Source organism: Lithobates pipiens, unplaced genomic scaffold (genome assembly GCF_037356315.1).
Source record: "Lithobates pipiens isolate NorthernLeopardFrog02 unplaced genomic scaffold, aLitPip1_a1.2 Scaffold_3, whole genome shotgun sequence".
NCBI lineage: Eukaryota > Metazoa > Chordata > Amphibia > Anura > Ranidae > Lithobates > Lithobates pipiens.
The window spans coordinates 10,041,465-10,054,070 of record NW_027507790.1 but is presented as its reverse complement, the minus strand read 5'-3'; the positions used below and the strand labels follow the sequence as shown (position 1 = coordinate 10,054,070).

Below are 12,606 nucleotides of genomic sequence, written 5' to 3'. Positions count from 1 at the left end.
CGTAAAATCTCAAACCTTTTGCCAAAGGCTCCTCCAAGTTTAAAAGGTTGAGAACCTCTGCCTTATAGTATCCCTTTAAAAACGCACTAAAATGCAGCACATAAATGTGAACCAATTCTATAGGAAATAAATTTACAGCTTTCGGTAGTAAAATTGATGCGTTTTACTGCAGGAAAACATACAATTGTAATTAAAATGTTAAGAGTGTCTACACAGAGAATTATACAGAAATTGAAAATTTATTCAGGTACTATTTTTCTATTCTGATGGCGTAGACCTAGTATTGTACTTCACTGCCTATGACAAGATCTTTCAAGGATCCAGATGTGCAAACAGAAAGCTCTTGTATATATGCTAAAGCTGGCCAGACACTAGTTGCATTTCATAGAAAGTTTTTCAAAAATTTGTTTGATTTGCTATATGTTAGTGGGGTCAAACTGACATTCATATTCAACCACAGTGACAAGAAAATTCTAAATAAGGGAGGATGGAATTTTTTTTTACCAACAAATTAACAGTGAATTTAGTTTTCATTAGGAATGTACATTCACCCCAAAAACAAATTTGAAAAGCAACCATTTTTTAAAAGTACTTTCAAACAACTGAAGAGAATTTTCATCCTAATAAAGGTTTGTTCGAAAATCTACTATTGTATCGCCAGCTTAAAGCCTAAGTGCAGCCAAAAAAAGAAACAAAAATCTACACAAGGCATATAATTTGCAGTACATAGGATGTGTCCCTTGTGCCAATGCCTCTTCTATTAGATGAAATTCTCCCATTATGCCCTCCTGCTGCTGTAATCTTCTGTTGCAGCGAGGGTTAATAGAACTAAGGGCCTATCGCAGGATCTCATTAGAAATGTCTAACAATGCCCACCCTTTCTGGCCAGCTGCTCCATTGACCGAAGCCATACTACAGCTTCTATGAATGAAATAGGTTCTATGAACGGAGGGGCAGGCCTAACAATCTCCTAGTCCCCCATTCATTAACAGCTTCCCAACCGCCTCACGCAGATATACTGCGACAGAAGGGCACGTACAGGCAGATTAATGTACCTGTACATTGCCCTTTAGGAGGCAGGTTGCGGGCTGACAGTGTTCAAATCGTACTGCTTAGACAATGACCCCCTTCCACGTCCCCCTTCTAAGATGCATGCACTACTGATCTCCTCCTCCCCCCGGAAGATTTTGTCTAGCCTTAGCAAATGGGAACGAGAGCTCGATAGAACCTTTAAATCTGCCCAGCGTCAGAACATCATACATCTTGCTCTGAAAATCCTCCATATGTACCCGTCTCCAAGAAACCGATTACAAATTACTAACACACTGGTACCGTACCCCTTCAATCCTACATAAATACTTTTGTGAGGCCTCAGATCTTTTCTGGAGATGTCAGGAAGTGCTGGGGACTTTGTCCATATTTTTGGACTTGTCCAAAACTTAGGCAATTTTGGCTAGAGGTAAAAAAGATCCCCCAACACTTTACAGATTTCCCGATACCGGAGGATCCTGCCTTCTTCTTACTCCGCTGCTCCCAAATTCCTCCTAAAACATACAAGAAATCTGTTCTTCATGACATGATTAATGCTGCCAAGGCTTGCATCACCCTGCACTGGAGACCCTAATCTCCCCTCTATAGGCATGTGGCTTAAAGTCAGAAATGTTAACACTCTAGAGCAGGGATATGCAATTAGCGGACCTCCAGCTGTTGCAGAACTACAATTCCCATGAGGCATAGCAAGACTTGTAGTTTTGCAACAGATGGAGGTCCGCTAATTACATATCCCTGCTCTATAGGATCTAGTTCTCACTGCCCAAAACAGGAGAGAGCAATATTCTAAAACATGGTCATATTGGAACATGTTTATGTATTCAGGAGAGGGTAAGGCACTTCTAGAGGCTTACTCTGGGGAGTGAAGCCTATCTGCCCTTTCCGAAGGATATATTGTTGTCCACCATCACCCTGGCTTTCACCCCCCCCCCCTTTCTCTCTCCTTTTCTGCTGTGACTTTTCTTTCCGGCGCCCGTAGGCATCAATTATCTTCTCTGTTTTTATTATTTTTCTTCAAAAACTGAAATTTACTTTTGAGTGAATCCTTCATAATATTTAGTTCCTGGAAAAGAGATTTTATTCATGATCTGCTTAGCACAAACTTATTTTGGTCCTGTTGGTATCGCTCATTTATGCTACCATGTTACTTGGGATTGTACGTACTGTATTTGGGACATTGATCCCTTCTTTTTTGTTCTGCCATGATGGATGTTTTACTCGTCTATATGTATACATAAAGAATTTGAAAAAAGAAGCTGCAGTACCCACTGCATTGAATCACGGAGCTGAGTGAAAAGGAAGGGCATTAGGTGGGCCTGCGACAGCCCCTTAGTTGTATTACCCCCCGCTGCACCGGAAGATTACAAGGGGGGGGGGGGGGGACCCAGACAGAGGAGGATTTTACCTAATAAAAGAAGCATCAGCACAGGGAACACATCCTACATACTGTAAGATTTTTGTGTTTTTTCTTTTGGCTGCACTTAGGCTTAAGTGTCACATATTCTTTTTAATAAATCAGTTAGCACATTTTATATTCATAATCGCTGAAGTTCTTTTTCATACCTGTGGGTTAATCAGTAGCTGGTAGCTGTGCTGGGCAGCTGTGTGCTTGTGCAAAAGCAAAGACTTGAACTTTTTTTTCTCTATGTCATTGAATGTATCAAACACAACCGCCAAAAGCTGAGGAATATAAAATTAGAATGTGAACCAAACAATGTTACCTTAAAATTTCTTAAATAATTACTGTAAAATCAACAGTTGCAATGCCACATAGTTTAGGAATATCCTTTTTACAGTGAAAAGACAGTCACCGCAAGACCTTATGACAAAGTTAGCTATACATTAGATATTGCATGGAGACAATAAGTCACAAAGTCTTAATACCTCAAACAAAAACTCCTGTTTAACAAAAGAAAACATTTAAGTGAACCTCAAGCCAACATGAAAATGCTTATTAACGTGTTTCGGTTTAGTATACTGAATCCTTGTCCATGCAGAGTTTTGCACCATTTCAGAAGAGCCAGAAAATGCTTCTGCTGGGGCAGCAATATACTTTCTTATAACATCATGAAAAAAAAATAAACACAATGCCATCAGGTTAAAATTACTGGTAGACCTTCAAGTGCTCCATGATATAGAGGATTTAGCAAGAACAATCAACAGAATAAAGGGCCTTCGGCTAAAGACAGAGCAGAGCTTTGTAAAATCCCTTATGGGCTACCAAGGCTGCTCTAAGAAAAAAAAAAAAAAAAAAAAAACATATGTACATGCATTAAATATGGTTGATATTCTTGATTGAAATAACTACAACACCCCTTCAATAAAAGTAAGCAAAAGCAAAGCAGTGTCATTAGAATTAGGATAGCCCCCCCAAAATCCTTTAGTTTATTTAAAGCTGCATTAAAGTCTGCAAAATAAATAAAATAAAATAAAGTGCTCCCTGCAGGTTTATGCCATGATGGGCTAGCATGCACTGCATATTAGCACATTATGACAGACATTAAATGTAGTCCTCCAGCACTGTGGCGTCATTGCTCCCGCCGCTTCCACGTTCACCTGCTTTCTTCCAAGCTCTGTCTCTTCGGCTGCATGAATGGCCGGACCATGGTGACACCACCCCCATGTGTGCGCATGGGAGCCACATCTGCAGGGCACAGACTGCGTGTCTTAAGTGTGGTATGAGCCTTTGCATGTGCGGTTCAGGTCACATTACTACTGACAGGCAGGGGGAGGCAGGGGGAGGCATTTAAGACAGAAAAAAACACTAGGGTCTCACGCGTTATAAAAACCCTGCCTGTCAGAAGTTTTTAAATGAATGACTTCAAATGCCACTTTAAAAAGGTAAAGTATAAAATTTTTCTATTATTGTTAAATATTTTAAAAAAAACAAGCCTTGCAACAATGACATGAGTTTGAATGAAATAGTATGACAAGGTCCAAGCTCACCAAATTCATGATGAAATACAGTTCAATTGATAAGTAAACAATAAAAAAGATGCAGGACCACCGGTTGCGTGAATAAGCTGGCATCATGACATCTGGAAAACTATAATAAAAAAGGTGTATTAATATCAGCGTGAACAGCAGGTTCTGTGATCATAACAGAAATAAGGTAAAAGGTGCTTACTTGGCAGTAGTCAGAAGAACGAATAGGCTCACAAGACTATTTTCCAGTGTGCTGAAATACTGAAAGGCAAAAGGAAAATGAATGTGCTCTTCCCACACAAAAAGAATAGGCAATGCAAATAAAATGGTTCTTAACATATTAAGAAGCACAACTCTACTAAATTAGATTTTAAATAAACCAATGTTAGTAAAATCATTTATTCCATGCACCACCACTAATTTATCAAAATACTTCATGGTCATAATTTTTCTAAAAATATTTTAGAAGTTAACACAAATTTTAGCACTGTAGCAGCACAATCTTGCTAATCTAAGATACATTCTTTGTAGATCTCCTACATGTAGTATGCTACATTTCTTTTGGAGCCCATCAGTGCAACCTTTTAGGTAATAGGCAGGAATCTTGTAGTTCCAGTCAACTCGGAACTACAAAAAAAATGATGAAACAAAATGTTGAAAAAAAAAAAGGATGAAACAATTTAGTCTTATTTATTACCCAGCTGCTTGGATTTGTGTAACTCTGAGCACTCTATAATGAATAGAAATGCGTTCAATTGTTTACTGTCCAATAAAGATTTGCCATTACTCTTTGATTAAAATTAGCTCAGATGTCCCCAAACTCATCTCTTTCTGACCTATCAAATCATGCTTTTCCTAAAACAAATCAGCTGCGGGTTGGGTCATTCTTGGTCTTGCAGCACACATTACACAAAAGGACAAGATGCTGATGATGTGATTGCGCTTACAGGAACACATTCCCATATTTTTTCAAGGTCATTGGCTTAACCTCCCTGGCAGTATGATTATGTCCGATTTTTGATGCTGAAAGCGGCACGTTGTTTTGCATGGAAATTTGGCGTTTTATATTGTAAGCCTGCAATTCTTAGGAATAACTCACTTTAATCTGTCCAAACAAAAGTCTAGTAGACATCCCGGGTATGATAAAGTTTGAAACACGAAATCATAAATTATAATATAATAAATAACTATAAATAATAACAAATAATATATTAATAATAAAATGTATTCAACATAATCAAATCAAAAAACACTGAAATTTGCTCAGTTGCTGAATTGTCACCGTCATCGCTTTCAGTGTTGGATGACTAATTATCCCCACAAATCACTATCGCTCAATCGTGCAAGTGATTCTAATTTATTATTGCTGTTTTCTAGCTGGTCTAAAACCACTTTTGATGTGAAGGGAGACTTTTTGATTGCTATGGACAATCTCCAGTTTCCAGGCAGAAAGAACAGTATATATAATATAAAACTGCATGCAGGGCACTAGACCAAGCACTAGGGTCAAAAGGGATGTGAAATGATTTGATAAAGTAATGTAATCTGTAAGATAGCAGTGTACTGTATGCATTATGTGTTTTTCCCTTTTTGAATTTTGTCTGTCCCCGTGCGTCGCGACACTCGTAGGGAACAGAGCTTGGTACTGTGATAGATTGAGTGGAGACACAGCTCGTACACACAGCAGGTAAGCATGATTTCTACAAAAATAAAAAAGCAAGCTTCTCTTTTTAGGCTGATGTTTAGGTATGGATCTTTTGCATAGTTGCATTGGTCCAGCTTGGAACAATGCAAGTATGCATGTGCCATACCTGGCTGATCCCCGTGAAGCCAGAGATCACTAGGCACCACTACTACAGTGAACACCACTAGCTTCCAGGTCCCATATTGAGCAACTGCCTCGCTGCTAGTAAATAGTGGTTGCTTGCTTGGCACAAGCACCATTAGTGGTACACTTAAGGAGTACACTTCTTAATGATTTAAATGTTATCTGAACTGCGCTTGTGCCAAGCAGCTGAACGACCTTCTGTTCACTAAGCAGCAGAGTACCCTCTTGTCAAGGGACACGAAAGCTGGCGGAGATCACTGTAGTAGCCATGCCTACTACAGTGATTTCTATCTTTCATGGGAATCTGCTTGGTATAGAACATGCATAACTACCTTGAGTAAAGTTGGATCAATGTAACTATGCAAAATATCCATACCAAAACTTCAGATTTAAGCTACAGAGAGGGACTTGATACAGGCCAAAGAAGGGAATAGGTATTTCTGAGACATGTTCCTAGTAACTAAATTCCATATTTGAACAGTTAGTATTCAGTATTTGAACACAAGAGTGTTAAGCTGCTGCTGGAGGAGAAAAAGCAGAGGACAGGGGGTGAGGAGTGTGGGCTCCAGTGCTGATGTGAAGTCCATTCACCGGACCCTGTGCTACGTTCCTGCTTAAAGCTCCCTCCCAATGTTTTCAGCAAGCATTCTATTGACATGCCCTCTATGCAAGGATTTTATTGTAAAGCCCGTTTCACATGGGCTTCAACTTGTATATGATCAGTGTGAACAGCAATCTTTGACAAAGCATTTGCAGAGCTTTCAGCAAGCATTGTTAAAGCGTTTAATGTGGTTGTAAACCCTTACAACACACTTTGACCTAGGAGGTAAGCCTAGATTAAGGCTTACCTGTAGGTCCAAGAAATATCTCCTAAACCTACACGGTTTAGGAGATATTTGCCCAAAGACAGGCACCGCACTGAGGCGGCATTTTCAACGACGGAGCTGCCGCGCGTGTCGGCTCCCGTGCGCATGTGCGGGAGTGACGTCATCGCGGCTTCACCGAATGACAGCGGCAGAGCTGAGAGACCCCACGAGAAGATGGATGCGCCGGACTACAGGGGACAGCGGTGACTTCGCTGGCTCCTGTGTCAGGTAAGTGACACATAATGGACTACTATGCGATGCATAGTAGTCCATTATGCTTTGCCTTTGCAGGGAATGAAAAAGGAAGTAAACTCATCAGGGTTTACTTCCTCTTTAAAGTACCATTCAGCTCCAGTTTGTAAATGTTAAACACAGATCCTAATGGGTAATGAAAGTGCCGATTGTCGCTTTAAGCAAGTTGTTAGCAGGCTTTCAACAAGCTTCAAGAAATGTGAAACAAGTACAATGTTCCAGCTCCTGCATCTTCTCCTCTAACCCCGACAGTGAGCGAGGATTTCTCTCCCCACAACCGCTGTCACTTTTTAAAAGTGGCATAGCTGTGTGGGGCTCCATTTAGGCCCCTTTCACACTTGTGCAACTTTTCCTGCGACTTTGGACATCAGAGTCACATGACAAGTCGTACCCCATGAGTCCAAAGATAACTATTCATATCTGTGTGACTTCAAGTCCCACCAACTTCAAAGTAGTTCCTGTACTACTTGGGTCCAACTTTGATGCGAGTTGAGATCCATAGACCTCAAGTTTTATACAGGCATTCCCTGAAATCGCAGCAAAATCATGTGACTTTCAAGTCGTTGCAGTGTGAAAGGGGCCTTACACTGCTGCATCATTTATTCATAGTTTCCTGTGGCAAACATACTTGTAGTTTTAATGAACTGCGGGTGCAGTGATCAGCACATTCATAGTTTAATCATCCTGCCTACAGAATTGCAATGACAGCCTGGGCATTCATTGTTTTTAAGCAAAGGTGAACTTAGCCTTTGAAGTGGTAATCAACACCCCCATTAGGATTTTTGTTCAAAATTTATAAACTGGAGCTGAATGGTACTTTAAAGTGGTTGTAAACCCTAACAACACACTTTGACCTACAGGTAAGCCTTAATCTAGGCTTACCTGTAGGTCAAAGTGTGTTGTAGGTCCAAGAAATATCTCCTAAACCTATACGGTTTAGGAGATATTTGCCCTTAGACAGGCACCGCTGTCTACGGCGCATGCGCACTGAGCGCGGCATCGGCAACGGTGAAGATGCCGCACGTGTCGGCTCCCATGTGCACGCTTCGCCGAATCACAGCGGCAGAGCTGCCAGACCCCACCGAGAAGATGGATGCACCAGACTACAGGGGACAGCGGTGACTTCGCTGGCTCCTATGTCAGGTAAGTGACACATAATGGACTACTATGCGATGAATAGTAGTCCATTATGCTTTGTCTTTGCAGGGAATGAAAGAGGAAGTAAACTCATCAGGGTTTACTTCCTCTTTAAAAGCTCTGCAAATGCTTTGTCAAAGCTTACTGTTCACACTGCTCTTATAGAAGTTGAAGCCTGTTTAAAAAAGGCCTAAATGCAATACTTTTTAAGCTGTTCAACAATCAGATTTTACTGCACTATGGCCCTATATGCGCTTTTTCTTATTTTTTTAGCACACAAATGCCTCTTGCACACCGCTGCCTGCAAATACTGTCATTTCAGGCATACAGGTGTTTTACTGCTCGAAATGCAGCTTTTTTTTATTGTGTGTGCATACTTGCAAATATGCACAAGTGATGTGCAGCCCATCCTTGCTTTTTCTTCTGGCAGGAATGTCTGGTGTGTATACATAAGTTTTTGTGCAAGAGGCAAAAGCATTCCCGTCTGTTTACCGGCCATAGTAAAATGATGTCCTTGACTTTTAGGGGGGATATCTTAACGATATCTTAGAGGAATCATTCAGATATTCTTTGCAGCCGGCGATTCTGTGCACGATAAGAACAATCATGGCGGCAGTTCCATTGCTTGATCGTTCTTATAGGGGACGGGAGGGGATGCCATCTGGTGCTTCTCCCGTGCCATCGGGGGCCCAGAGAAAGAATCGGCCATTGCCGGATGAGGACGATAGAGATGACTGGTGACCAGATGGTCACCAGTCATCTCTATGACCGTCGGAAGCTGGGAGCGACGTTATGATGTCGCGCCTGGGTACCTGGAAATAAACTAAGCCATGATCGCGGCTGTCAGCATGGAATCAGTGAATTTTTGTTTCCCGATCTCATGCTTTCCAGCCTGGAGGGGAGAAGCGGGGTCTTATTGACTCCACATCTCTCCATAAAGAGGATCTGTCACATAGATTCTTATTACAAAGGATGTTTACATTCCCTGTAATAGGAATAAAAGTGATAAAAAAAAAAAAAAAAAAAAAGTTAAAAACGCCCCTGTCCCCGGTAGCTTGCGCTCAGAAGCGAACGCACGCACAAGTCCCGCCCACATATGTAAACGCTGATCAAACCACACATGTGAGGTATCGCCGCGTGCATTAGAGTGTGTGCAACAATTCTAGTACTAGACCTTCTCTAACTCTAAACTGGTAACCTGTATAAAAAAATTTAAAGCATCACCTATGGAGATTTTTAAGTAACGAGGTTTGTCTCCATTCCATGATTGTGCGAAATTTTAAAGTGTGATATGTTAGGTATCTATTTACTCGGCATAACATCTTTCACATTATACCCAAAAATTTGCCTAACTTTACTGTTTTGTTATTTTTGTAATTCATGAAACCGTTTAAAAAAAAAGGAGATTGAAAAATAATTTTGCAAATACCGTGTGAGATAAAAAAGTTGCAATGACCGCCATTTTATTCCCTAGGGCGTCTGCTAAAAAAAAAAAAATCCATATACAATGTTTGGGGGTTCCAAGTAATTGTCTAGCAAAAAAATTGTGATTTTTACATGAAGGAGAGAAGTGTCAGAATAGGCCCGGTATTGAAGTGGTTAAGGCCCTGGTCACATCTGGCAATTTGGGATAGAGTGCACAATAAATTGAGCGACGAGCATAGAAAAATACCAATGCCATCAGAAATAAATTACACTCAAACATGCATGGTGCGTTTTTGCCACTATTGCAATGCAATTTGGAATTGTCATTAGAATCAGGGGAGTTCTGCCTGCGATCCCAAATCGACACATATGAAGGGGGCCTTAGAATGGCAAGGGATTATTTCAGCATTGTTTCTATTTTGAACTGAGTTTACTCTCCTGTTGCTTATACTGCGTGTCACATTTGTTACCTTATGTAATTTGTTACAATAGTAATATAACTTCTTAAAACACATTGTGGGTAATTGTAGCCAGATTGCTTTCCATGTCTTTTGCACTATCCAATATAAACTCTTCCCTGGTTATACTTCCATTTAAACAGTTAAGCTGATCAAATTCTTTACATAAATGCCAAATTTTATTTAATGCACAGTTCTTATTTATAGTAATCAATAATGGGTAAAGCTCAGTACACGCATTACAATCCGACAGTGCAGTTTCCTCTCGATCAACAACTATGTAGTGCAAGCGCCTGCCTAAGTGAAAAAAAATTATTGCATAGTTAGGTAGGTTTTTATAATACAATTTTACATTTTTTTGGTAGGCAATTGTACCAAGATTGTACAATCGGATTGTTCCATGTAATGAGCTCAAATTAAACCCTTCATTATATACAACATTGCATGGCTAGACTTCCAGGCACTGTGATATAAAAACCCTGGGTCGGAAAGTATGCAGCATTGATAAATACAATAAGGGTTGCTTTACTAAAGGAAAAATAAGTTGTTCACTTTGCAAGAGAAGTTTCACTTTGCAAGGGAATTTTCCCCAAAGCTTAGTAAATGAGGTGAAGAACAACTGATTAGGTTTTCTTTGCAAAGTAAATTTTCACTAAGCTCTGGGTCAAATTCCCTTGCAAAATGAAGTCTATTTGCCTTTATAATCAACCCCAATGAAGCAACCTGAAATCAGTCTGTTAAAAGTGAAACAAACATAATGCACTGCAAAACAGCACAATTAACACAAGGGTACAGCTCTGGTACTAGCAAAAATTGCTAATACTCTAGAAAGGATGCTGAGCATAGAAATACAATACTCATGAAAAACAAATCAAATAAAACATTACAAATAAAACAAAACTTCACTAACAACATATAATAGGAGGCTATAATATTTGCATAAAATACAATAACCAAAGCTAAAAGAGGGTATCTGTATCCAAAAACAAACTTTTACAATACCACAGCTTACAATCGTTAAATGTTGTGGCTGCATTTGGTTTTTCTCTCATTCATCTGTTGATCTTGCACATAAAACATGTCCTGTTCTTTTGTGTCTATGCTTTGTTAATTTCAAATTAAATGGGGAATAGGGAGATTACAAATGGATTGAAAGAGGATAAAATTTCACAGTAACAGGCAGTTTCAGTACTAGCTGAAAATGCCACAAGTCTAAAAAAAGAGGAATGCAGCCACCATATCTATGGACCACATTGATTGCATGGCTGCTGGTGTGTGTTGGGAGTATACATGGTTTACTTTTTTATTTTTTCTTAGAATATTACAAGGGGAATTTTATTTTTATTTGTTTTATTCACACATGGGGTGTTGGAATGCAGTGGTTTTTGCTGCAACTTGTTGCACTAAAGACTGTATGCGATACTTTTCAATGCACACATAGGAAAACTGCCATGTCTTTGCATGGACAGCGTAAACGGTGTGAATGGGCCATTAGGCTCCTACTCTTAAATGTGTAAATCCCCCTGTAGAATAATTTATACAATAACACCATACTCCTTGCTGATCTGGGTAGATGATGTGGGAAGGGGATTGCACCAAGGTTGCGTTCCTTTACTGTATTGTGTCATTCAAAATTAATGGTACCACAACACATTATGGCTTAAATTAAACATCACCACACATTGCTCCAGTGCACAGGTGTGAAGCCAAACAAAGATTTGGGGGGGCACACCCTAAAAAATGCATTAAAAATAGTGCAGCCATAAGACCATACAGACAGAAAAAAAAAAAAAAAAAAAAAAAAAGATTACGGCGCACACATACAAAAATGACATTTAACTCCTGCAAGGCTATTTAAAAACACCTGCGCATATTCGGAAAATATGGGGATTTACTGTTCACCTGTGTTATAGGAGGGGACCTTTTAATTCTCCCATTTAGGCCGGGTTCACACTGGTGCGACAAACGCTCCGACATTGGGAGCTCATGTCGCACGACGTGTGAAAATCAATGTTTCCCTATGGAAGCCATCTTAACTGGTGCGACACAAGTCGGTCCAACTTTGAAAATGCTCCCTGTCCGACTTTGATCCTACTTCAGTCCATAAACTATCACTGAAGTCGGATCAAAGTTGGATCGCCCTCTTGCATGATCCGACTTTGGCATGCGACTTGTGCTCTGATGATCTTGAGGGGGAAACCCACGCCAAATTTTAAATTAAAAAAAAACGGCATGGGCTCCAAGAGCATACCAGGCCCTTTGGTCTGATATGGATTCTAAGGGGCACCCCCCAATGCTGAAAAAACGGCGTGGGGGACCCCCCAAAATCCATACCAGACCCGGCCAATCAGGAAAGGGGGTGGAGACCCCCTCCTGAACCATACCAGGCCGCATGCCCTCAACATGGGAGGTGGGTGCTTTGCCCTGCGGCCCCCCACTCCAAAGCACCTTGTTCCCATGTTGATGAGGACAAGGGCCTCTTCCCGACAACCCTGGGCATTGGTTGTCAGGGTCTGCGGGCGGGGGGGGGGGCTTATCGGAATGCGGGAGTCCCCTTCAATAAGGGGGCCCCCAGATCCCGGGCCTCCCACCCTATGTGAATATGGGGTACATCGTACCCCTACCCATTCACCTGAGGGGGAAGAAAAGTGTAAAAAAATAAAAA

The 12,606-nt window shown here is 40.6% G+C and overlaps 1 protein-coding gene across 5 annotated transcripts in view; it reads right to left on the bottom strand.

The window, feature by feature from the left end:
• Positions 1 to 12,606, bottom strand: part of TPCN1 (two pore segment channel 1) — a 186,044-nt gene that overhangs the window by 107,356 nt on the left and 66,082 nt on the right. For all 5 annotated transcript variants that reach the window (XM_077461259.1, XM_077461260.1, XM_077461256.1 and 2 more), the window contains 3 exons: positions 4,178 to 4,236; positions 3,997 to 4,096; positions 2,614 to 2,730 (listed from right to left, as the gene is read on the bottom strand). In XM_077461259.1, coding sequence (XP_077317385.1) covers positions 2,614 to 2,730; positions 3,997 to 4,096; positions 4,178 to 4,236 — 276 coding nt within the window. The remainder of the gene's footprint in view (positions 1 to 2,613; positions 2,731 to 3,996; positions 4,097 to 4,177; positions 4,237 to 12,606) is intronic.